Source organism: Rhipicephalus microplus, chromosome X (genome assembly GCF_043290135.1).
Source record: "Rhipicephalus microplus isolate Deutch F79 chromosome X, USDA_Rmic, whole genome shotgun sequence".
NCBI classification, from domain to species: Eukaryota; Metazoa; Arthropoda; class Arachnida; order Ixodida; family Ixodidae; genus Rhipicephalus; species Rhipicephalus microplus.
The window spans coordinates 307,601,805-307,629,459 of NC_134710.1; the positions used below are offsets into that span (position 1 = coordinate 307,601,805).

General features: G+C 43.6%; 1 protein-coding gene across 3 annotated transcripts in view; it reads left to right on the forward strand.

Moving 5' to 3' along the window:
- The window catches only part of LOC119161360 (nose resistant to fluoxetine protein 6), an 89,344-nt gene that overhangs the window by 41,373 nt on the left and 20,316 nt on the right, over positions 1–27,655 (forward strand). For 2 of the 3 annotated variants that reach the window (XM_075879481.1, XM_037413797.2), the window contains 6 exons: positions 6,522–6,718; positions 11,016–11,130; positions 21,594–21,681; positions 22,027–22,121; positions 24,100–24,282; positions 26,994–27,087. In XM_075879481.1, coding sequence (XP_075735596.1) covers positions 6,522–6,718; positions 11,016–11,130; positions 21,594–21,681; positions 22,027–22,121; positions 24,100–24,282; positions 26,994–27,087 — 772 coding nt within the window. Of the gene's footprint in view, positions 1–6,315; positions 6,457–6,521; positions 6,719–11,015; positions 11,131–21,593; positions 21,682–22,026; positions 22,122–24,099; positions 24,283–26,993; positions 27,088–27,655 lie in introns of those variants that run through there. The other variant, XM_037413798.2, reaches the window with a different exon arrangement.

Consider the following 27,655-nt stretch of genomic DNA (forward strand, 5'->3'; position numbering starts at 1 on the left):
TATTTCAGTTTACACACTATTAATTGCCCGTATGTCTCTGGTGCCGCAACTTCTCCTTAACTTTAATATTTACCGTGTACAAAACACCAGTGTGCCAACCTGCATGACGTACGTCACAACGTATGATAATTACCTGTGTTTTCAACCCTTGCCTCACCTACTTGAACGTGGATGTATACATCTGGTCGCAAGTGATGGCAGCGTATGAGTGTGTGCCTGCGAGAGGTAAACGAACCTTGCCCTTGACATCCACCCCTTTTCGTGTGGAATCACGGTATCTGTGTCGAGTGATTCAACTGGAGCGAAATTCCGGCTCCGACATCCATGCGCGGCTGTCAAGCGCAGAACGACCTTTTGCACTGGTCGACCCTTTTAGTCGTTGTGGGCGGGCGTTCACGGACGACAGGCGAGAAAAATTCAATATGCCGCGATACTTACCAACAGCTCCGAAAAAGCTCGTGACAGGTGCGCTAGACAGGACGCCGCAAGCACGTTACGAGAAAAGGGGTGTGCTGCAGCGGCTGTTTCTGTACGGAGTGCGTTTCCGCAATTCGAGCAGTGGCCCGTTCCTTAATTCCAACGAAGGTTCATTCCCCGACCTTTATAACGCGGCTAAACAGCATGCAGTTAGCCGCTTTAAAAAATTCAGGTTTTAAATGTGACCCATGGAAGGTGTCTGTCTTGGCAGTACATAATAAATACCTAGTGGTTCCTTCGGTGCATGCAGCAGAACGCAGGCTATACCAAAATTTTGTGCATTTCTTGGGTTCATCAGGGACACAAGGCATGATAACATGTCCGCCGCGTTGGCGTAGTGGTCGCGGTGCTCGGCTGCTAACTCGAACGAAGGTCGTGGGTGCAATCTCGGCCACCGTGGTCGCATTTTGATGGAGGAAAAATGGCTGAGGTCCGTGCGCTGTGCGATATCGATGTACGTGAAGAAACATCAGATGGTGAAAATTTCCGATGCCGTCCTATACGGCGTCCATCATAAACAGGTCGTTGTTTGGGCACGTAAAAACAGTGATATTCTTCATCTGCCTATTGTTGTTATTATTATTAGTAGTATCAGAAGCAGCAACATCATATCAAAATATCCCTGACTCTTCTATTCTTATTTTTAATTTATCGGGGGGACCCTGTTGTGCGGTTTAGTCTAGCTGCAAAAAAGGTTGAATTCGCAGGATTGTTCGCTAAGAAATGCTGTTTGCCACTATTCGGCTGCCTCCGCTCTATGTCAAGCATCATGATTGGCTGCTGTAATGACCTGTGTGTGTGTGCGTGTGCGTGCGTGTGTGTGTGTGTGTGTGTGTGTGTGTGTGTGTGTGTGTGTGTGTGTGTGTTCACAAAGAGGGGGAAAAGTTCAGAAAGATTTCGGGGAAAGTTTCTTAGAGGCCTGCAAACCTAATCTTGCATCATACATCTATATACAGTGCGACGATGTCCGCAGCATTTGGGGCCAATTCCGTCTGCTGAGGCACACTTATATGGGCAATGGCTGCTATAAATACGCTGCTCACACGTGTGCATCAATGCACGTCGTGAGCCACGTGCAACCATAGTTGCCGTTGTGATTATATAAATGGGTGGATAGACTTCGGAAGCATTTGTTGGCGAACTGGGGCGCTAGTACCAAGCGATGCTTTTCCCTGGAATTGTGTCGAATCAAAACAAAATTGTACGCTCCCAGGTGCCACTGGGAGAGGGGAGGAGGAAGAGGGCAGACCATAAATCTTACAAAAACATTAATAAAACGGCTCCTCTGTAGCTCCTCTGAACAGCAAACAAAAGAGGAAGGGCGATAGCGAGCAGTGTATACAGTCATAGAAGGCAGCTGGTGAGCAGGCGCACGTATCTGCTGTGTAAATGAGGAGTGGCGCAACGGGAAAATGGTGCTACGACCGTATGGGCCGTCACAACTCGATGAACTGTATAATGAAGATATTAGCTACACGCATTGTGGCTGCATAAATCGCAGTCGCTGCAAAGTCGCATACATCTTGATCGCTTTCTATACATAGAGCGTTTACCTTTTCAGTTATGGGTGGCTTAACAGAAATACGCTAATGAAAGTGGATACAATATTGCAGGCACGTAGGCAAGCAGAAGTCCCCCCCCCCCCCCTAAGTTCGTCTACTCGGTCAATCATGCCAGAGTATAGAGGTACACATACAAGTAGCGGCGTGCGCATTTAAGCAAATGAAAAGCAAAAACGCTGTGCAAACTAACGAAGAACAGGTATACCAAAAAATCTTTATTTTGAAAGCACAGCAACGCTCACCGAAAAACTCAGCGACCGGCTCGTGAATCAACACCACAAAAGAAACACTAATCACTCATACGTCTGAGGCGCCAGCGAAAGCAAAAATAACTATTGTAAGAAAACTTATATATTTTTAAAAATTTATATCGCGCTTTTAGGAAGGAAGCTTTGTAATAACAGATGGGGATCAACCTCCGAAACCGTCACAGCACCTGCAGACTTGAATACCGAGAGAACACATGACTTCGCAGACGGTTTGAAAACTGTCAGCCCTGTTTGTCCCACGACATTGGAATGTTTTTCTATAACACCGATATAGACGCTGACAACAGAGAACTTGTATACTTTATAACGTATAGTTGCCGCCACCGAGCTACAAGTTGGAAGTCTCAGTAGTGAAGAACAGTAAAAGGCGCACGTTTCAGTCTAACTGGCTGCAGCGATATGGGTGGCTTGCATTTTCTCATGTGTGGAAGGGAGCTTTTTGCAAAACATGCGTACTTTTCTGTCGTATTAGCGGAGTGGGTAAAGGCTCTCACCAGTCATATAGGAACCTCCTAACAGCTCTGTTTATGATTTGGAAGGATATCATTGAGACAATCTAAAATCATGCAAGAACTGAGTACCACAAGACAGCAACGGTTGACGCAGAAGAGGAAAACCAAGCAGTTTCCATGAACCAAAGGAATCAGCAAGCAAATGGCGAGCTCGAAGAAAACAAGGGAAAGTTGGTCGCGGGTGTAGAGACAATTGTACTGTGCGGCAGTCGAGCCCTAGCGCTGAGAGGTGATAAAGATTCGGGGCGTCTTTCTCTCGATGAACCCTTACAAATCGACGGGAACTTTACGGTGCTCCTACGTTATGGGGCGAATGGAGGAGACACATCATTTTGACCAATCACACACACACAGCAGGCAGCAATGCTCTCTACTTCAGCCCGCACATTCAAAATGAAAATATTTCGATAATTGGCAAGATGAAATTGTCAAACAGGTTAACGAGGCTGGACTTTTTTCAGTGGTGGCAGATGACGCAATGGATAAGTCCCAAACCGAGATACTCTCATTGCGCGTTCGCTACGTCGATCCCACTACTTCGAGCATTGGGGAACATTTCCTTTGCTACACCACTTCTTTGTATATCTGCAGAGCCTATCTATTCGCATGAGCATCGCCTTGGAGCAGGTTGGCTTGGTGCGGACTAAGCTGGAAGAGATGGGAACTAACGCGGAGACGAAATTCCACAAAATATTTTTTCTATGTCAAGACAGAGTGGCAGATTTCGGAGTGAAGTGTGAGATTCCATGGGTTGCAGGAGCGCAGAGATACTGGGTAAACTTTGATTGTAGTCCATCGGAACAGTACTACAGGCGAGCCTTGTTCATTTCGTGCATAGATGACCTGAAAGCTTCCGGGGCAGGCAAAATGACACGCTACCCTTGACATATGCAATGTTGAGTAGAAAAAGGAGAAAAATAAAACAGCTTTCCGCAGCTCGTATCGAAGGCAACCTAGTCGCCTAGCGATCTGACAGCCGGCTGCGCACGGGCTCTGGGGAAAGCGAAAACGATGACAGGCACCTGACGTGCCAACGAGCTCGGCGATCAAGACACTGTCGAGTACAAGGAAAAGCTGTTTCCCCATTTCGCAGTGTACTGGACGTGCACAACGCTTATAACAGAATGCAGGGGAGTGCATCTTTTAAAAGTACGAAGAGAAACTGACGTGGAACAGAAACACGAGGGCGCCTGTGGCGCCTGTTCGTTTATATTGGTCCCGTGACTGACGTCATGACACCTTGAGATGAAAAAAAAAAGTGGCCGGGGGACGGGGGGCGGGGGGCGGGTTCTTCTTGTAAACGATAAGAAATCAAAGCGGGCAGAACAGAAGTTATTGATTCTTTTCGGTATTATTCTCCTCAATTCATACACGCAGCTCCCTTAAGGACATATTTGCCGATATAATTTGTTGACGGGTCACGGCTTCGACGAATGACCACGCGCAGATACTGAATGGAACCGTAAAATAATCCTTGTAGTCTTCAGAACGCATTTTTTCCTTTCATTTTTGCTGGCGCTGTATCGTGTCTCTTTCTGCTTGTCAAGAAGCATGTCTTTGTCATGTTCTTTTTCTGGTTGATGAAATTTATGTGATGGCAGTAAAGGGCGTTCGAATGGTGAATTTTAGAATGGAATACGAATCGAATATCAATGACACCGAATCCAATACGAATCGAATACTATTCAAATAGCTTTAGAACAGTTACCCAATAAATTCAAAGCAGCACTATAATGTTAACTTAACATTTTTTGAAAAAGGCCAAGATTCGTATGACATTTTTTTCTTCAAAACAAGTATTTACAAGCTTAAGAAAGAACCATTACAATTTTTAACCTATAAAATTGATGGCACAACTATTTATGCTGAAACAAGTTCGTATATATATTAACAACCATAGCCTTAACTGCGGGTGGAAATACAGCGGTGAATGCTGTATTTAAGGTGTCACATTGTCAACAGTTTTTGAGTAAAGCGAAGTGTGCGTACGAGGTAGTTGCTATTCCATTGCGTAGAGTAAGTACGTTTAAGTAAAACTGATGTAAAGATCAGTTTAAGTAAGTGCATCAGTTTCAGCAAAACGGACGAATGACTACTAAACAATATTGGGCAGTGTAGAATATCAGAAATATCATGATGACATAATGAAGATAGCGAATTGAGGACTGTGTCGCTTCCTGCTACACTGACTAATAATAATAATAATAATAATAATAATAATAATAATAATAATAATAATAATAATAATAATAATAATAATAATAATAATAATAATAATAATAATAATACGAAATCTTAGATAAAATGTTATCGGTACACGTGAACACACTAAGTCTATTTTATATGTCTGAAGCTTTTAATGCGCAAGCATATATAGATACAAGGACAAATACTTGAAAACAAAACGCCTACGTGTTTTTTGTACTACAACCTTAAAGCTTCTTGTAATAGGCACAGCATACCTTACGAGAATGCTGTCGCTGATGGAGGTGCGCATTTTTCGAGTGATGATTGTCGGTTTTGAAAATGCCCTTTGAACGTGAAAACGGGCCCTTTGACATTAAAAGTACTCTTTGAAAGACGGAGATTATCAGACTATATCAAATTGCCGGAAGTTTTACAGGCGAGTACTTATCAGATTTTTTCGCATGCGAAAACACGGAGCCCTGTTCACAGCCATTACATTAAACTATTTTAGTGCGAGAATTAGATGATTAACAGCAAAAGAAACAAAAATGGAAGCCCTTGCTCTATCGGGAAAATGGCATGTGTGCGCATGCAGACCTTCTTTCTTTCTTTCTCTCTTTCTTTCTTTCTTTCTTTCTTTCTTTTTTTTCTTCTTTCTTTCTTTCTTTCTTTCTTTCTTTGCGCAACGCTCCTTGCGAATTCCTTCATTCCTCCATGCCAGGAATTTGACCTTCACCCAAGCGCTTAGCAGCGCAACACTTGTGTTCATACAAGCATCAATTATGTTCATGCATGAAACAAAGTAATGCAACAATGACAGGCAGCAATGAAATACGGCAACGGGAAATAACAAGTGGTCTTCAGGAAAGATTATATTGTCACATAATAAACAGCTCATCATACCCAAGCCCACAATCGGGAGAGTGTCAATTACTGCAAAACGGCTATACAAATGTTAGCCACGTGACCGACACACCGTCGAGGGCCCAATTTGTGTACAACCTTGCTGCGGTTCATTTTTCTGGGTAAACAGCGCGAAAAACGAAGACCGAAAAGTAGGAAGACACAGGACAACCGATGACTTTCTACTGAAAATTTTATCGAAGAAACATCGCATATGTACAACTATTCGCGCATGCTCTTACACAGCGAGAAAACTAAATAAACAAAAGTAAATTCTGTAGACACGAGGCAACTTGCGCTCACAACGTGAGTGGCAATAATCTAAAAATGATAACTCTTTATAAAGGAGAGCGATTGATGGTTCACTGACGCAGTTTTTGCCTGCCTTTCGAAGTCTGTAGGCGTCGAAAATTTCCCTTGTCCGTTGGTCGCGGTGTACGCCCCTTGCTGCGGTATGCCACTGCCACCGAATTCTGTAGCTCGTAGAGGCTTCGCCTAAAAAAGCGTTCGAACGACAGAACTCGCTATTGTACAAAGCACGAACGGGTGAGCGAAAGTGCCCTCTTGAAAGAACTGCTGGCGTGTAACAGTTGTGTTTTTTTGCGCCGCAGTGGTCGACTCCTCTGGCAAGATCCCGAACGGCGTGATGGCCGGCACAGCAGCCTCGTTCGGACACTTCGACCAGTGCCTAGCGATCGAGGTGGAGGGAGACGCCTTCCGCGGGAAGTTCTGCACACTCGAGCTCTGGCTCAGGGACTTCCCAAGACCCAGCCGCAACGCTGCCGACATCATCGAGGACAGCGAGTCGGTAAGGCAACAGATCTACTTTGTTCAGCGACGCAACGCGTTTAAAATGAAGCAGAGTATCGTTACTCACTTTCCACAACATTTGACATGCACGTTGCAGATACGCGTGCCAGTGAAATTTGTTTTAGTTGTTGAAAACGACTTCTTTATGTACTCCTAGCTTTAGAGCGAAACATAAGACAGTGGTTCTCAAACATTATGGCCTTGAGGCACCCCCAAGGGTCATGTAGAGTGCTGCGGCATTCTCGGCCTTTGTATGTTTACGCTCAAATATATTTAGCATAAGGACAACCGGAACGAGAGGAGGGGGGCGGGGTGCTGTTAGATTTGCGCAACCATGCATGGTATCAATGCGAATGCATTGGTGTTCGTTTTTTTTTTTTAGTCTCGAAGGGCATCTTTGTTTGTTCTGGACCTCCTGATAATTCCTAAACTTCCGATCACCCCCTCCGCTCCTCCCTGCCTTTGTTTCCACGTATAAACACACGTTGCTACGCGAGTAGCACAGCCCCCGCCCACCATACACTGTATGCTCTAGGCACCGAGCGCCATGAACAATGTGTTCACACGAAGGCAGTGCCGGTTCCAAAGGAGCCTGTCTTATTTCTCGCACATGAATTAAAAAAGAAAGCAAGAAATGTGCCAGTCACATTGTGAAATGGCCATCGGAACCGGTCGTAAGGCCAAGCCTACAATGCCGGTGTATCCCGCAGCCGGCATGAAGCAATGCTTCTAGCGCAGTGCAGGGCAGATACTTTGAAATTGCATCGTAATACGGCACAATATACTTGGGCATGAAATATTGCAGATAAAGCAACAAGATGCTATAACGAATAAATAAATCGAATATGATAGTTCCCAGCCGTATCCTAAGATGCTTCGATGCGTCTGTAAATTTGTTAGCATAGATCTATATAGTAATTCAGCAAACGCCTCTGCACCAAAATGTCTGCTTGAAAATTTGCTTCTGCCAGCTAGTTTGTTTTAATCTTAAAGAAAAAGAACACCAGGCCTGTTTGAAACGCGGAGAACAGACACAGCAAAAGCCGGAAAAGTGGCCTTAGAGCTTTTTCTTAACACTTTTTCGGCAACTACTGCAAGCACACTTTCAGGGTACCGTATCACTAAGCCATAAATCATCATAGATTTTTTGTAGTTAGCCGGCATTCCCTATCCTTCGTCAGTCTTCGAAGAAGCATGGTGTCCGTTACACACTTGCAAAGAATTTCGTGCAAACATTTTATGCAGTGGCTGACGACGACGAAGTATTGTTTGAAGTATGCGTCACAGTTAATATAGGTGAACAAGCTTTTGTGGTGGTTGGAACATTGTGCGACCCACTCGTTACGCAATTCACATCGTGTGACGCCTGGTTGTTCTTTTCGCTGTTCTAAACCGCTTTATTACTGATACTAACGCGATTTCTTTCCCGACCTCAATCCTGCCTAAGGTGAATTTCAAACGGAGTGGCAAGCACCGGCGTAGCTTAGTGGTCTCAGGTTTGTCGAATCTCGAAGTCTCAGGTTTGCGCACAGGTCTCAGGTTCGTCGAATGCTGTTGTTTCGTTAGCGTTTTTATTTAGTAAGTTTGTTTTCTTCTTTCGTGTCATAGTGGTTACGGACACCGGCAGCGGTCAACTACGGCGCCTACAACCATTGTTTTGATCTCTTAACAGCTTTCTTTGTGATATGTTAGTATACCAAATGTTCTTTGTTTATTTTCGAAAGTGCATTGCTTTTACTCCGAAACAACTTATTATGATTGGTTTGGCTGCTAAACATTACAGATCTTGACACATTGCGCCGTCAGTGGTTTTTGCGGGGCACTTTAGTAGTTGATGGGCACCACTTACCTAGTTGCTTACCAGGGGACGAGTTGCCAACTATTCACGAAAACGTCCATAAGAAGCCTTCGGGCAATGGTGTAAATATCGCTGTGCAGTCTTACCCTGCCCCGAAAGCAATTGCTCTTTTAGCAACACCGGATCACGCGTCAGCTGCATATCAGCAAGAACGCTGGGAGCAATATTTTATTATACAACAAAAGCTGGTATGAGATAACAACGGCGCCGCCCTTCCACGTCACCACTATCACGTGAAATAAAAAGCTCTAAATAAGAAAATATACTCGGGATGAAACGGGGTTCGAACTTGGGTCTCCTTCGTGGCAACTTGGCATTCTATCTCGGAGCCATGCTGTTTCTTTCTTTTTTATCACGGTATTTATTAAAATGCGTATTCTAAAATTTAACATACTGTGACGTAGTGATGCATTCACTCAACGACAATAATCGCACAAGCACTGCGCAAGAATTCAAAAGCTTACTATAACATATATAATGTGCAAGTTCAAAAACTGAAAAAAACTTCTTCAAAACCTGTCGCACAGAGAGTTTAGTAAAGATGGGCACGAAATCGATATGAATAGCCAGTTTCGTCTGAAGTAAAGCTCTTTGTGAATGTCCTTTAGATATAGAGGCATACGCATAGAATGCACGTGCAGTACAACAATGACAAACTTATCAAAGGACTCTCCAAGAGATGTTGGGTGAAGGTAATGTATAGTATGTGAATTGATATTGAAATCATTTCAGTGGTTCGCTGAAGGATGTGCGAAAAGAGAATGACATCTTTGCAGCTAATAAAACAGTGTTCTGTTCCATCTGGTACGTCGCAGAGACGGCAGCTAATTGAAGAAACTAAAATATATTTCCTTTGCAATCATGACTTTACCGGCATGCAGTATGGTAGTACGGAGTTTATCAAAGAAAGCTCTTGTATTAGGAGAAATGTACGTTTTCCGAACACGTTTTAGTGCATCATGCTCTGGAAAGTCGGAATATAATGAGCAGTAAAGTGGAGGTTGAAAAGCATAGATAACAAATCCTTACAGTTTGTTGCCTTGTACTGTGTATAAGTATTCTTTAGAAAATCAAACTTTAAGAATCCGCACAGCGATCGAAGCTTCCTGCATAAATCCCCACAAACACAGAGAAATCTGATGAAACAATCAAGTCAGGTAAAACATCAACGAATGTAATCTACAAGAATGATTGAAATATGGTATGGAAACTGTCGGGAAAAAAGAACGGTGACACTATTTGTCATAGATATAAGTGAACTGTTCCCAGCCCTCGCTACTTTACTAACCTGATTAGGTTGCCCCGTCTCATTGGTTGAAAAGCCGAACACCACACGGATGTTGGGAAAGTCCGATGAAAGTGTCATATGTGAGATCGAGTGCAATGAATAACTTGCAATAAATAGTAAAGCTTGGCAGCTAGAAAAGTGTTGCCAGATTCAGCTCTCCCAAAGGTTGAACGGTGATTTCATAAAATGAAAAATATATATAATATGCAAGCTTTCTTGTCTAAATCGGTAAATTAGGTGTAAATGGTCATAAAACAGAGCGGGCTGTGTCTTTCGTGTCCTTGTCTCTGTGTCGTCGTTTTGTTCTCGCGCTATAACTATCGTCATGCCATACCGACTAGCCCAAGCTGCCACACTTCTAAGGGCTGCATTAGTTGTGACGCTGGTTGTGATGACCGCATGCAGAGCGCTGAAATGGCCTTCAAAGAATACCTGCGTTACGAAGGACCCAGTTTGGGAGCTTCAGCAAAAGCATTCTCTGTATCTTGCCGATTTCCACATAGCAGATTTTCCGTAAAGGAGTATTCAGTTATGAATCGCGAAACTACTGCTTAAAACATTTGCTTTTTCATATTAACTGTACACACGGTCAAACAGATGAAATGAGAAGTTGCGATAGCTTCTTCGAACAATATATTATAACGTCAATGAGAGTTTTGTTCAGAGGGATCATTGGAGGAATAATAGTGCACGCTGTCGGTTGGTCGGTCAACGAACTTTATTCACAAATTGACCTGAGGTGCCGATGCCCTCAAGAGCGCGGGTCTTCTGCGGACAGCATCCTCGTTGGGACCGGTAGGACATGCCCCTCCCCCGAAACGCGGGTACTGTGGACAGCTCGCATTTAGACCTCCTTGTCCTAGCTGGTCATTGCCGTCCTCCAGGCGTCCTCTGTGCTGAGAGGCTCGTCATGGCACAGCCCCGTGCATTGCCACAGCATGGAAGGCTAATAACTTTTTCTTGGCATGCAACCACTGGGGCTTTACGATACTTCAGTTGGAAAGAGATGCTTATAAATGTTTAAACGAAACAAAACAACAGAGTGCAAAGAAAAGCACTTGTTGCAGCCACGTAGAAACAAGGAAACGACCCTGTCACGTTGCCGCATAAGTGAACCGACAAGAATGCCTCTCTCATGCTGTTCCACAGGTTTTGACCTTCTTCTACGACAATGGCTATTGGCTCCAGCTCTTTCCCTCAAGGATTGGTGTCTGCATACCATCTACGTGCAGTGGCGAAGACCTTCAAAAGATTGCTGGCAAAGGTAAGCGGAAGCTTGACAAAGCAAACAAAGGCAACAACGTGTCAGTACAACAAAACCTTACTTGCTTCTTGTTTTCCTCCTATGTCCTTCATTACCAATTTTTCAAGCTTATTTTCAGCTTTAAATTATTGCGCTACAACATTTTGGCACCTGCGGGGTAAATTGTTTTCAACACGGAAAGCAGGAATCTCATCGAAAGGTCTAGGTGCTGAAGAACAGTATGACTCTGAGAGCGTCTACTTGGTTTAATGTGTGCTGTGGTATTGCCTGTGCGAATTCCATTTAGGCGTCTTCTCCTTACCAGTTATCCATATATGCCATTTTCTTTGTTATACTGTACTTTGCTGTATTGATCTACTCATGTTTGACTCACTTATTATAACCCCATCAATATTTTTCTGTGCACTGCTTTAGGCTTACTCGTGCGCGCTATGCTTAGCCTGCACTGGAGAAAGTTGCGATCCTTACCCTAGTCAATCCTTCTAGGCAATCCCGGTTCCACACTTACTATTAGTCAAGGAAGCTAGTCACTGGCTAACTACAGTTCGGTAAATTATTTAGTATAGCATATATTTCGCTTTTCAGTTTGTGATAGTGATAGTTAGGTAGAATGCCCTTCTAGCGCTAAAGTTGTGTGGCTTATGGGATACAAAGAAAGAATTCGTGACAGTAGCGCCATAATTGGCGATTGTGTGCACTATATTGAAGAAGGCTGTAGTACTTACTACTTGTCACATATGTTAGAAACCAGTTGGCAAGTGAAATCAATAAGGGAAAGGTTAGTACACATTGCTAGCTACACTGTTAATAACCCAGTTAGTAAATGTTACTAACTTAGACAGTAACGGTTACAATGCAAAAATCATGGACCACCTCTCTGAAGGGAACCCCGACGAGATGCGAAGCAGCAGCGGTGCGCACGGCGTTAACCCGGTTGAAACGGGCGTCGACGTGGGTGCTGGAAGAACGGTTTCAAGCGAAACTTGGTGTAGCGTTTACTCGAGTAAACGTTTGTTTGAGACGCAAAGACGTGGGAGGTGGGTTGGATTTTGTGCAAGTTTCATCGCAGATAAACGGGCTGAAAGAGTTCACAGATTTAGTAACGCGTCCGCAAGAGCCGCACGGACGCAGCCTGCTAGCCATTTGCAATGGCAGGCGGCGTCCGTATACGGCTACTGTGGAGGCGTGACTGAATCTATCTAGTGTTGCCACTCGACGTGTGGTCGAGCGTTGCGTGCGGTGGAGAGCGTGAAACTAGAAAGAAGTGTGGTGCGAGGTGGCGGAGGAGCCAAAAGCTGCTGCGTGTGAGGAAGAGGGTGAAGTCCACGTGACCTGACCGACTTGACGTTGTCCCCGCCACGGTGGTCTAGTGGCTAAGGTACTCGGCTGCTGACCCGCAGGTCGCGGGATCAAATCCCGGCTGTGGCGGCTGGATTTCCGATGGAGGCGGAAATGTTGTAGGCCCGTGTACTCAGATTTGGGTGCACGTTAAAGAACCCCAGGTGGTCGAAATTTCCGGAGCCCTCCACTACGGCGTCTCTCATAATCATATAGTGGTTTTGGGACGTTAAACCCCACAAATAAATCAATCAACTTGACGTTGTTCCAGCAACTGTGGTGAGGGGAGCGCGGCGCGGCGTGTTGACACGGACGGACAACGTTATACAGGCTAGTGAAGGAGCTACTTCGCGTCTAAAAAATGTACTAGATGCGACAATTTCGCTTCACGAATCACCCGTTTTATATCGGTGCTATTCGCAAGCATCCACAATTAAATGTCACTGAGTAATTATGCACATAATCTCATAAATGATAACGGCACACATACACAAACTCAAGCGAGACGTAGTTGCTAAGCAATTCCAGGAGTATGTATAGCTCTAACTCTGGGGAATGCAGCTCCGGTAGATGGCTATGCTGTAGGATAGATAATTTAAATTAGGCGCCTTTATACAACTTAGTTTTCTTAAGTGCGCGAGGTAACGTAGCATAGGGCATTTATTCAAGCATTTATGAAAACATACAAGACGTAAGACTGGGTACCAAGCTCGCATATATTGCGTCAATGAACTTGTATGCATCCCCGTTTTAGTTATTAGGCTGCTAGACGCTCGTAATTATAATCTCTCAGGTTTGTTCAACAAGTTCATTAAACAGGTGTATGACAAAAAGTTGGTAACCGTGCGCAAAAGGTAGTAGCCGTTGCAACCTTTAAACGTCTGCTAACGCAGGCAGGAAAAAAGTTGTAAAGAGTAAGTAATGGCCTAAAAATGCTACTGACAGCTGCTGTTAGCAACTTTTTGCTCTTGGTTACAAGCATTTTACTAAATTTTTAAAGGAGGTTCTAAACGTAGGTGAAATGCGCAAAACAAACACCAATGAGTCGCATAACGTTTCAGTTTTGACAATAGCGACTCGACTTAAGAAGTAAACTTGCTCATAATTGCTTTAAACGACACAGAGATAGCTATGCTGCAAAGGGAAGTAACATAAGATCCGAGTGCAAACGCAACTTTGTCTACAGGAGAATGTATAATGGAAGAGAAGACGAGGAAAAGCAGACAAAGATGCGAAGTCCAAAGCAAAACGGCAGGTTGTATTATGCACGCGAAAGAAGCACGATTTCCCGGTAGGCAACAAGACCGACAGCCAGTGAGACTTGTAATGCTGTGACCACGCCAAAAGATGTGCTATGTTATACCCGAGTTCATGCCCAGGCAGGAAATAAGTGTTTGCGCGTTTTTTACACACACTTCTTGACCCACATTTCCGTTCGCTGATTTTTGAAAAAGATTAGAGAATGAGCTTTAAAGAAAAAATACACAGAAAAGTCCCTACTTGCATTTCGTACATTTTTTTTTTTATTCTATAGTGTGACACCCTCTGCAAACACAGGATGTCAGTTCGGGTGAATTAGACGCTTTGGTACTCTATTTAAGTTACCTCAAGCACTTTGAGACAGCTTCACGCCTTCCAAGAGACACTAAGCGATGGCGCATGCTGGAGCAAATTGACCGAAAAACCGGTCCTTTGAAGACGCTTAGGCACCTATGACTCGTGAGTTAGTGTTTTCGGCGTGATGTCAAGACCGCCACAAACGAGCCGCTTGACAAGCAACCGCAGTGCATCGCCTGACCAACTATAGCTTAGAATACGCGGAGTGCTGTTGGCAGGGGGGGGGGGGGGGGAGACATTGGGAACACACTCGAAGGCTTCAGTTCCTTTCATAAACACGAGAAAAATAAATAAATGACTAAATGAAAATAACCTCAACAACGTTCACGTTCTCAACAACTATCTAAGAAACAAATTAAATCGATTCGTCTTCTATATAGGGTAAAGAACTGAAACTGTAAATGGCTTCCGACCAGCAAGAAACTGTCACTGAATGCTTGGCTGATAACAAGCTGCGGTCTTTATACTTGGAACCGATTTGTTTGTTGACAATGTGTGCTGGCGATATGCCAGAATCCTAGCTCTTATTCCGCTTGTAAAAAAGACCTCCACCTACACACTGTAAATGTATGGCCGCGCACGCCGAGTGAAAGGACTACACGAAACAAAAAGACATATAGAAGTGCTGTGTGTACTTTTTTGTTTCGGGTCGTTCGTTAAAATGGTGTGCGCTGTCATACGCTAATATGATCAAACAACTAGCCCACCAGTATTAAATGCGGTGCATTTCTTAATCGCCCGATGTCGCGCTTCGGCGTCGGTGGTGGAGGCATCCACACCCCCACTGCGCATAATCGCGTCTCGTGCCGGCCCAGGAAGACACCCGCAAAAGTGTCTCTCCCCTCCCCCTCTTTCACCTCGCAAGGCCGACGCATGCGCCTGCTCGTAAAAAAAAAAAATTGGCCCCGTATCTGCATGTTAAGCTGCAAATTTTGTCGAAAGACGATAGTCTTGAGTGTGGAGAGAGTGAACAAAACATTTATTTGATGTTCTGCGCAAGAAAATCGGTGAATAGTATTTTGGAGACGCTGCGTTAGAGTGCCTCGAGCGTGCAGCGGAGGCAAACGAGCGCATCAAGTCGCGTCACACGTGAGACATGAGCGCCATTTGGCAGTTTTCTTGGAAAACGAATCGCGTGGCTCTCAGACGGGTGTATGGGTCCGTCTAAGAGGTGATAAGGTGTAGAGCGCAAGGTGACGGGTAGGTGCCACCACCATCTCGTCTTGGCAAAGCGTTGGAAACACTTGCCTTTTCGTGCAAGCGTTGCATGGTCAGCGCAGCGTGATAAACGCTACGATCCTTAAAATAACTTGTGTATGCCTTTTCTAGCAAAAGACGCACATGCAGATTATATACGTGTTGTTATGGTGTCCCAGACATGCGCAATAATTGCTTTTTAATTGACAATTGCACAAGTATGAACGCTGAATCTTGAACATTGGTGGGCGCTGTGGATGGGGTCAGCCGTTCCATGTACCCGGTGTCGTTAAGAGTGGACAGACAACTGTACATACAGACAGACAAACAGACCAAAATTTTTGCGTCGAAGGTCTCCAAGAAAGACTATCGTCTTTAAAACGACTGCTCGCGCTGCACAATCGTTCACTTGCTACCCTGTATATGTATGCACTGGATCGCGCGTTCGGCATTCAGTCAAGGGCGTCTTGGCTTTCGTTTGACGTGGAAGGCAACACTTCGCCTTCATTCAATTAATAAAAAGAATAAAGACGAAAAATAACAATTAAGCATTTCAAATATCATACCCGATTATGCAATATTTACGCGATGCCCTCTACTCCGCCCCCCCCCCCCTTTACGACGCATTTATTCGAGTTTCTCCGTGGGAAGATACGGGCGGCATTTTTAAAGACGATAGTCTTGGGGACCTTCGACGGAAAACATTCTGTACATTTGTTTGTTTGTCTGCCCTTATCGATACCTCAAACAGCCTCATACGGCCAACACATCCGCAGCGCCCACCAATATTGTTTAAGGTTTAGCATTCATAGTTGTGCGATTGTCAATTAAAAAGCAATTATTGCGCATATGTGAGGCGTCATAACAACATATAGATGTTTTGTATGTCTGCCCTTATACTAGAAGAGGCACACACAAGTAACTCTAAGGACTGTAGCGTTTATCGCGCTGCGCTGACAGTGCAACGCGATGCTCAAAAAGGTGTTTCCAACGCTTTGCTACGACGACACGGTGGTGGCACCTGCCCGTCGCTTTGCATTTTACTCCTTATCACCCCCCGAGACTTGCGCGCATTTTTCTCCGCGGGTGCGCACACCTTCGTTTTCGAAGACAACTGCAAGATCGCACTCGTGTCTAACGTGCCTCGATACGCTCATTCGTCTCCGCTACATGCTCGAGGCGCTCTGACGCAGCGCCTCCAGAATACCATTCACCTATTTTCTTGCGCAGAACATCAAATAAACGTTTTGTTCATTCTGTCCAGACGCAAGACTATCGTCTTTCGACGACTTATGCAGTGTAACATGCAGATTCAGGTCAATTTTTTATTTCAAGCTCCTATAAGTCGGCATATCTGAAGCTTGCCATGAAAATCGCTTCCAAAGCTTGCTTTGAAAAGCAGGGCTTCTGAGCTGTACATAAGCATATAATTGATTGAAAAAAAAAATGCTTCGATGCTTTGAAAATGCACACAAACAGCCTCTTCGAGACACAGGTGCGTTGCTGCAAAAGTATGCGTTTCCGTGTAATTTTTTTTCTCTGTAGGTGCTGAATATCTCCTAAATGACATCACCCTGGCTTCGGAAGTGTCGGAGGCAGTAATAATAGTAACACTACTGCACAGCTACTAGCATGTGCTTAGAATATCGAAGTACATATAGCATATATACAAATATATATTTGTCTCATCCCATCTTTTCTTTCGCGGGAAACGAATCGTCTAACCTTTGTAGAATATGATCGTAGAGGACATGTCTTCGCATATGTGATAACGAATTGGGAAACTTGTTGACTGCTGCCAAAGCGTCGTGTACGACATCTTCCCCATATCCTTCTCTTCACGTCGTCGTCAGCACATAAGCCGAACTGACTATAGTGCATCAAAATTAAAGCCTTCGAGAAAACGATAATATTACAGGGCAATGTAGGATGTACAATTGGAGTTGATTTTGCATACTTTGCGCTTGCGCCTTTGTTTAATCAGTGTGACGTTTTGAAACTTTTGCAAGACCACCACCCACTTGAAATTTTATTTGAAATGAGAACAGAATGCATGGGTGAGGACACATCGCTGTAAAATCCAAGAAAATCGCCTTTTCCCCCTTGTGTTGTTGTCTTGTTTATATTGACCATGCATATGTTTACTGCATCGCGTGAAAACTTCTACTGCACAAATAGCCACATTGGCTTGGGAAGCTTATACTATGTTTGGGAAGTGTAGAAGTGACTTGGGAAGTGTAATACTACGTTTGATTTAAATACACGCGCACCCCTTCTATAGCGGTGTGCACCCCTTCTCGAGTAGCCCAGCGTTTTGTCATGTACTCAGTATGTTAATAACCTGAAGAATATGGACTACCTGTGAACCCTATGCGCGTCCTCGCACGTTATTCTTCTACTGGCACCCAGGCTGTGCTTTGCCGCTGTAAAGAGGGGGAGCGCAAAGTTTAGCTATAGAAGGTCAATTGAATTTTAAGGTTTTCTCACCTTAATTTTAAATGCCTCACTGAAACTCTCTCGTGCCAGAAATTTCGCAATATTTTTAAAGATCTAACACATCGAAAATGAATAAGCTGTGGATTGAAATGGTCCCAAATTATTTATCAGAGTGGGACCTGGAGGTGAAAGCACAAGCGTAGTATGTAGTGTAGACTATAGACGTAGTGTAAGTAAAGACCACTGGTGTCTTGGATTCTTTTTCTTTATTGATATAATATACAAGATGTTGGCGCACAAGTAAGATGATGGCTACTCCTTAGCCCTTGAATGAATATTGAACATACATCTTAAAGCAGAAATAAAGAGCACTACATGGAGAATAAACGCACTAGAACACAAGTATAAATACACTCATACGCACATATCAAACAACACCAACACAACAATAAAAATGTTAGAAAGTCAATGAATATAGTATCTAGTTATAGTTGAATCTATGAGGCACAAATAGCAGTCACTAAGTCTGGTCCTTAGGGGGATGAATTCACTGATGTGTACGTAACAGTCGACACGTCACGCACTTGAGCACAGGCATATAAAATGAGTTTCTTATAATACTGCGTATAATAAGTAGAACATCTCTTATGCGAATGAGTTTCTTATTTCTTAGTAATTACCAGCAATCACGCTGTCTTAAAAAATAACCTTTTAAAGCTTTCAGAGATTACGTCTGTGAAGCTTCGTTTGGCCATGGGCCCACAAGTTTCTTAATACTGACTGGTCTGTGGTCTAATGCCAACAGTTTTGATATAAGACGGTGTCTTACTGTGTCATGATAAGGGAAGTCTATAAGTGGGTGACAAGTGTCCATCTTCAAATCCACATTCGCGTTCGGGTGTTTTAGCTATGTCGATTCTGTGTAAGAAATGTTCTGTGTATGCGGCGCCTAACCTCAACCGGTGAATAAGTGTTTCCATATTTCTACCTAGTGCTAGCGCAACTTCGAATTCAATGAATGGATTGGTATGATATAAATCACAGCTCTTCGTAGTTTGATCAAACCAAGTATTTTTATGGATTCCGAAAATTGTTGCCTTCATCACACTACGAAATTATTTTTTCGAGGTTGGTAAAAAAACAATGGCATATTTACGACGTGCTTGTGCAGCTTCATCAGAAGCTGTGGTACCAGAAATGTTAGTGTCCAGACATCCACTAAAATTTGGTCTCATGTCACGCCTGGCTTGCTTTCATGAGCTCTTTAAGTGTTTCGTATGTTATACTAACAGTGATTATGGTTGTGTTTGCCCTGCAGAGTGATGGTAATGCGGCCCGTGAATCGCTAAAAAGTACCCATTTTCTCACGTCTGCTGATGAGTTCATAAAGCTGATATCATACAGCATAGCGAATAGCTTAGCTGTTGTAGATAAAGTCGTGCTTGATAATTTAAATGATTTTTGAATAGTGAGCTGTGATATAATACAGTGATGTTGAAGAGGTTAACATACTTGAGCCAACTGTGCAAAAAGTGTATGTATCATGGATACGGCATGTGTATAAAGCACTAGTTGTTGAGCAGTTTAGATGAACATGTCTCTCTTTCTGATGATGCCATTTACTGTTAATGCAATGCTTGGTATTGCAATCAACCATAGAGGATAGTCAACTTCAGAGCTCCGAAATTTATTTCTTGGCAATAAATGTAGATTACTCGGTATTTTTGGATGAGCATTGCTTTTATCCCTTCGTAAATTCTCCAGTGCCAATGGGTGGTCTTTGCGTAGCGTCTGTAAGCGAAAAAAAGTGATGGCATGTTTCGATTGTTCTCATGACTGGAAAGGATGGTTGTCGAGTCTCTGCTATGACAAGGCTGCTAGAAGTCGCTCGTGAAACACCTAGGCATACGCGCAGTTCCATAGATTAATAGTACTTGAAGTCGTTTTTCTGAAGTGCGAGGAAGGCCGTGCAGGAGTGCTGCAGAGTAAGCAATTTTTGTCATATTAAATCTTTGTGGACAGCGAGCATGAATAATACAGATCCGCCCCATGATGTACCAGCAAGACTGCACAGTATATTCACTAGCATATTTACCTTGCTTTCGAGTTTCTTTATGTTGGGCGACCCTGATAACTGCCGATCAAGTTTTAGTACTTCGAGATATCGATGCTGTCTCAAAGTAATTAGGTATTCACCTTCCAAAGTAAGATTAAACATTTTCACTTTCCTATGGGTGAAGGGTGAATCATTCCTCTTTCTTTTAAAAAATGGTTAATAACATTTGTGCCCGCCTGCAATGCCATCTGAATTAACTGAGCGTCAGTACCAAATGCCCAAATGCACACATCACCTGCATACAAAGAGTGTCAACCGAGAAGTCATCTTTTTGTCAAAGTCAATCTTTTTGCTAAATAAGCCATGACAAATTTAAAAAGAAAAGTGATGAGTATGCTTCCCGGTGGCACTCCCAGCTTGACGTCATGTTCAGCACTCTTTCCCTCGCCCGTCTTAGTGAATATTTTGTGACCTCATAGAAATATAAAAATCCACCGCAAAGACCTGTCAGACATTCGACATTCCAACATACTTAGCAGAACGGAAGTACGACCAACGACGTCAAATGCTCTTTTTATGTCTAAGAACACTGCGATCGTCAAACTTCCACAGGCGCGTTCAGTTCATGCTCCACACACGTTACTATGTTCAGTATTGCATCCATTGTACATTTCTCTCTTCTAAAACTTCTTAAGTAGTTGAACACTACATCAGTTTCGCTTCAGGAGATACACGCTTCAAGAGATACAGTTGTTACACAGAAAATGCCTTGTGTTTTTTTGTCTAATACAAAAACGACTCCAAAAAGAGGCACACCCATCGTGGCACCACAGATTGGCAAAAATGTAGACTGGTTCGCATAGACGTGCTGTCAAGTGTGTGAGGCAATCGGGGATACTGCCATGAAAATATAAGGTTTGCCTATGAAGCTTCGTTTTTAAAACAATAATGTTTGGGTGCCTTACTGCAGTGCCTAATTTGGGTGCAGTGGTTAACAGACGCAGCATTGTACAAATTACCGATCGAAGCGTTTTTCTTGTTGTCGTGAGGTTCGTGCTAGATTCTCTTTCGGACTCGGTTATTTCTGAAATGAAAGGCATCCATAAGGTTCGTGTTGGACGCGTGAAGCAATACGCCTGAATTAAATGGCACCCATCTGCACTGGGCACGGATACATAGTGTTGTTTCACGCCCGAAACGGCTTATGCGAGAATATGCAATTTAAAGCGTTCTCTATTATCCTTGGGAAATGGCGCAACACTTCGCCGTAAGATTTCACAACTTCCCCTTTTCCACAGACTGTGTTGTAAGTTCTGTCAGCTCGGGAACACTATTTTGCTTCCACCCAATCGCACTTCAAACCATCTGTTTAATGACCTTAGTGCACAACGCTTGCATGGCACCACTAATTATACATTCAATGAATCCTTTTTACCGACTGCTATTAAGCTATGGACCGTGCTACCTTATGACTTAAATAAATTTAGGCAAATACTTTCATGTTATTGAAACTCTTAATCTACTCTTCTATTTCAGGTACTCTGATGGCCGTTATGGTATTTTTTCTGCATGCTTCACTGTCTTCATGTTTCTCTTTTCGAATTATAACATGCATTGTGTATATTTCAAACCTTTACTTAATTTCAGTTTGCTCGTTTGTTTTTTTAATAAATAGTAATGGTCTTGTTGTTATTGTTACTTTTATCCCCAAACACCTACCCTTTATGTAATACCCTGAAAAAGGCCTTTAAGATTGAATAAATAATGGTAACCATGGGCTCTACAAGTGACGTTCTTGAGTGGTGTGGCTTCTGTGCAGCTTCGCAGGAGATTCAGATAACGGCGAACGTCACGTCGTGCCAAGTGAAGGAACCAATCAACTTTTCCAAGGAGCAGCTTGTCGTCCTGTGAGTGTGAATGTGCTCCTTTGCGCTTAGATAGCAGCGGCGGCTGCCTAATGCTACCTATGCTCAACAATAGTGCTTATTGTGACGTGCTATTCGCTAAACACTGCGCACTTTTTTACCCTATTCTGCAGTATTCCTCCTTTATTCAAACCTGCCGGTGAAATGCGAAAGAAATGTTATTTCGTGTTGTTAGTCAGGAAGAACAGCATTGCAAGCTCGACGTGTGTGATAATTAAATTAGGGGGGGGGGGGGGCGAGTACAAAAATTAGCAGCAGTTAAGAAAACGAGAGCGAATACGTAGAGTGGTGTGAAATACTATGCACAAGGCAATTACTCTTTTGCAGTTGCATCCTGGGCGTTCTCCTCCTCTTCGCAATCGTTGGCACAGGAGTCGACGTATTCTACATTCAAGACGCCAAGCGCACGGCAACTGTTTGCGGCAAGTGGTTTTTCTTTACGCGAAATGGCTCCTGTGAGACGTTGTGTGTGTTTTTCCACATTCACGAAGGTTACCTAATTATACGGCGAGGAAGAATGTCAGCTGAGGACATATGCCGAGAGAGAGAAACAGAGGCGACGGACAAGCATAGTGAAATAAGATATAGATGCAAGTACACTCTTGGTGTGAGTCATCCCGGTCACCCGCCTCTGGTGAAGCTGCAACGTGGCAAGTCAGTAGCGGATGCACACCGCAGCAAACGCGCAAAGAGCCACTGTCGCCTAAAATGTATTGCACGAGGAAGTTAGCTGTACCTAATGAGGCCCGCAATTTACTCAATCCGTTGTTTGGCTATATCGTATAGATTGCACTACCATTTCAAACACAACCGGGTTGCCGTATTCATTATGACAGCTCATCAGCTGCACGCACTGAGCTTGTAAGCTGATCACATTGCGTTTATCAGCTGCGCGCATCGCAGTAAAATTCTACTTGCTACACGCCCAATTTCGCCGAGTTTTAAGGGTCACTTAACGTCAGGGCTGGGCAGAGATACTTTGCAATTGTGTCGCGATACCTCACAAGATACTCGGGCGACAGTTATTAGCATACAGATACTGCTGTGAAAACCGCATCCGATACGATAACTGTCAGTTCATTGTAGTCGCAACTCTCTTGCCATGTCACCACAATCATGTAGCGAATGCATGCGCACAAAAATGACTTGAAAATTTGTAGAATGTGACCAATTTCATTTTAATCAAATGTTCGTTGGTATCTCAAAAGCTTTGTTCCAAAGTAAATTAGGTTACTTTCGAAGAACTTATTAGGGTTACTTTTAGCTGTTTAACAGGAGAGCCTTGTGGAAACATCGCCGACTGTGGTCCTTGCTTGTTATTTCTGTAACATATGGGAGCCGCTGCTGAGCATGTCCACCAGCTGGCGCATTGTCATCTAATCTCACGAGCTTCAATGAGAAGCCGTCGCACGATGGGGCAAATATCGGTGTGCAGTTTCAGCTTGCCCATAGAAGACAGTTTTCCAGTGCCAAATCACAGGCTTCCAGCAGCAACAGCGCTGATAGCGACATTTCTGTGGATCATTGTGTATATAAGACTACGAAGAGCACATGAGGCTATTACTTTTCTTATTTTTGTCTGCCTGCGCAAACCATTCGTTATCTATATAATCGCTAACGTGCCCTCAATTATCTTTAGCTGCACCTCAGAAAAGCCTCAAACTTATTGTATTGTCACGTTGTGGTGACTATGAAGAAAGAGGCAGTTACTCCTGCAGAAATGAAACTCTAGTGAGCTAATTTGTGCCCAAACAACTAAGTATTCCGAAGTACAAGCAAAGCGCGCTGTACTCTAGTAGCGGCAATAAGTGCCGTCAGTCTTCGGTAATCTGATAATTGGCAGAACACCTTTTGTATGTACACAGCAGTGATCGCACCTTCCAGCGTTATGGCTCGTAAGCTCGCGATTTAACAAGTGTACGGGTACTGTGCGCAATTTGAATAATAATTGGTGGGGTTTTACTTACTGAAGCTACAATATCGTTATTAGGAACGGAAGTGGAGTGCTGGTAATTTCGACCATGCTTGTGGTGTTCTTTAACGTGCAATCAAATTTAAGTATATAAGCACCTCTGGCCTTTCACCTCTATCGACATGCGGCTGCCGCAGCCCGATTTGCGCGTAATCTTAGCAGCACAATCTAAGACAATTTAGAAGTCTACGAAACATTGTAGGTGGCTTGCACTGAGCGGTCATAGGTTTTTGTTAGACCCGATCAAACTAAATCAACGAAAAAAAGTGCGTGGGCACCTGATGCGTTACGCAACGTAACGCCAGGATGCGATTCCATTTGCGTATATGACTTTGTTTCAACTTCCCTAATAGAGCTGGTGTCATATTGTTGTGCATTGTTTAACGTTTCACTTGTCTACCGCTTCTTACGTGCCGGCATAACCGCAGGCCGACTTTCGGAAGCCCTGGCGAGTTTCTCGCTGGTGCGCAACACTCGGTCGCTGTTCGCCCATTCGGAGCACGCGACCGGGCCACTGGAAGCCCTCAACGGGATCCGCGTCATCTCCTGCTTCTGGATTGTGCTGGGACACATCTACTTTCTCACGGACCTCTCCACCTACATCCGCTTCGGTGAGCTTTTAACTCTCCAATCAATCACGTCGACGCTGCCAGGCAACGCCGCTACGACAATCGATAACAATTTGAACCAATTTCGTTTGCCGTTTTGGCTGGTTCCTGGTGGTGTGGCTCAAACCACTGCATGCAGTGGAAAGACCGCAAATGCATTTTTTTTCTCCTTCCTTCCTTTTTACGCAATCCTGCTGGTCGCACAGATTTACCGTTTTCTATCTTTGTTCGGCGAACGTGCTTTCAATGCTTGCGCTGCCGAATACCGGTGCCTCCAACTTTACTCGGAGCTCCTTTGCGCAATTGCGTAACTTCAGCTGCGCTCCATATAGCAAACATTGAGTAACCCGGTCATGGTGTGACAGTATAAAAAATAGATTTTTTTCAATGAATCACGTCGTGATCCCGTGTTTAAATGCAAAGAACTGTCGGTAAGAAAAGTTTTGGTGCCAGGGAAAACGGAGCAGACTCTTAGCCCCGTCCGACCAGTTTGGACGAACTGTGCGGAAGTTACTCGCTTCTGCAAATCTCACGCGTATTAACCTCCCCAAAGAGCCCCTCACCGGGTTTGACCATTGAAAAAAAAAGACGGGTTGAATATGTCACTTTATAGCAATCATGTCTGGAATTACAAAATACTTTCACGCTGCAAAAACAACCTAAACTTTAAGCAGAACGTTGGCAGTTTGAGAAAGCACAAGCTGACGTGCAAGCTACGTCCATATCACTTATATAGTGAATACGAGAGGTTGGTGTCACTACGATGTCGCAGGCTATCCTCATTTTGAAAACAAAAAAACTTACTAAAACATATTTATATAAAGAGTACCTATCAAACGCAAGATGTGCAAATGCAGTACAATCGAACATGCTACGAGTCTCAAGTAGTGAAGAATAGGTAAAATAAGTCAACACATGTTGAGTAAGCTGTGCAGGTCTTTTCACATGGCATGAGACAGATTCTTCATCCAATGTGGAGTGGGTCACAACTGTCCCAAAACGTGAAATAAGAAGTGAGAACAAAGAAAACAGGCGAGTTTCCACATCGGCATCATAGCGCTTCTTCTCATGGCACAAGACAGCTCAATTGCTCCTAATATGCTGAATAATGAACCAATTTGAAGAACTTTTCTGATAAAGTGCTTCCCAGATGACGCTTCACAACTTCAAATCATTAAATGAAATGTGCAATAGGACCTTGTGAGTGGTACTGTCATTTTTCTTCGGCTATCTTATCTCAGTGCTTAATGAAGGTCAGGTGCTTCCAAGCTGCATCAACGAACACTAGGAGCTTTACTGTAGCACGGTTTGCCTCCTTTTCTAAGGAGAGCACTGTTGTGTAATTTGTGAGATCTTGCCTCAGAAGGTGTTCAGTTGGGAGCAGCCTATTCCGGCGGTCGATGCGGCTCCCTAGATTGTCAGCTATACACTGCTATATCAGTTCTCATATAGCAAGTAGCACCATGAGAGATGATCGAGCGAGGCCGAACAAGCTCTAGAAATACCAATGCATGCATTAGCGCTACTTTGTGGGAAAAGTCATGTTAGTCAAAGTGGAAGCTGTGTGAAAGGCCGCACTTAGGAGTATGAACATTCGTGAAAGTAATTTCTCAAAGTTAATTCGAGCGCGAACAGACGACACGATCACTCACACACACCCAGGCATCAAACACACACACAGCGACCTGTGTGTGTTTGATGCCCAGGTGTGCACGTGTGAGTGATCGTGTCATGTTTTCGCACTCGAATTAACTTTTAAAAAAAGTTGTACCAACTAGCCCAACAAGTTCTTTTACTAGCCAAAGTAAATTTGCCCCCCGCACTGCGTCACTGTGATAACACATCATACAAACGTGAGCCATCGCTGTGTGAGGTTGCAAGATTTGTGAAGTAAATCCCACATCAAGACCAGAGGTACAAAAGTGCATTATGATATGTCCGTTTTTCTCTTTGGGAGCGAGATGCAAATATTCGGTATGGGACCATCATGTCGTTGATTTCACTATCGCACGCGTGTATGCTGTGTTGCCCAACTCTGCTACCTGCGTCACGGGTTTCAAGTTGAAGTTTGGAGCTCAATCTATTCATTTCAGTACCCTCCTAAATTCATCCGGATAATGCTTGAGGAACACTCGTAGAAACTCTTATTTTCGGTCTGCTTAGGTTGTCCACAATGTACCAGAAGGAATACGGAAATATGTGTTGTACGCGCCTGAAACGCAAGACGACTGAGCAACAAAGGCGGCTGTCATAATCCACGCCAGCGCCGAAGTCGGGCAACACAGTGACTTCTTTCTTTCTTTTTCTCTTTTCTTTCTTTCTTTTTTTCTTTTCTTTTTTTCTTTTTTCTTCTCTTTTTTCTTTTCTTTTTTCTTTTTCTTTGTTTGTTTCTTTGTTTCTTTGTGTCCTGGGAACATGTTCCGGAATATGTTCTCAAAGGGAGAATACAGGCTGGCTGTGACGACATTGTTCCCGGAAAGCTTTCTATATCGGAATAAAGGAAGCTGAATCTCCGACACGCTGATCTATGGCATAAACATTCGTGCACGCCGTGGTTTGCAAAGCACCGTGCCCCCTTTGTCGCTAAGATTGCCATGTAGTGGGACGAGTAAAAATAATCGTTAAAAAAAGGAATGGAGAGTATGAATGACAATTCCATTATTTTGCAGTAATGCTTTTCGTCACGATTATGACTTTGTTGCTTTGTTTCACAGCTTCCTTAACCAAGCTGCAAGTCCTGTTCAAAGACTTCTTGTTCACCTTAGTCGAGAACTTCACGCTGCCTGTAGACACCTTCTTTTTCATCACGTGAGTCCTCACTTTGGCTATTCGCTAAACATATAATGGTGTACGAACCACAAAAAATGTAATATTATTGCCGAGATATTCCATGGCATCGGTGTGCACAGTTATTGGTCGATATACTCAGCGCAGATGAACATGCAATAAAAAGCAAAACAAAACAAAAACAAAAGAAAAAACGTTATGAAGCATAGCTCTTATTTGCCAGAAAATTGCTATAGAATAGTCTCTCAAAACCTCGGCATCAAGAGGCAGGATATTGCTTTCGTCGTAAAAACTTACTCTTTCATATAATTTACTCTCGTCATTTCACGTGGTAGTATTTTTTTATATTTTTAGAGAGTGGGCAGGTAGACATTGGAACACTTACATGGAGGATCAAGTCAAAAGTTACTCCATCGTAAGTTTTGTGAATGACTATCGGTTATTTAAAACAATAGAAAGCCACATTGACGCCTATTTTGCCGCATTTAGTGTTCATGTCTATTAACTCATTCATCTTACCTTTGAAAATACTGTTTATTTATGCTTCTAAAAGCGTAAGTACTAAATAGCACTTGCATAAATAATGCAA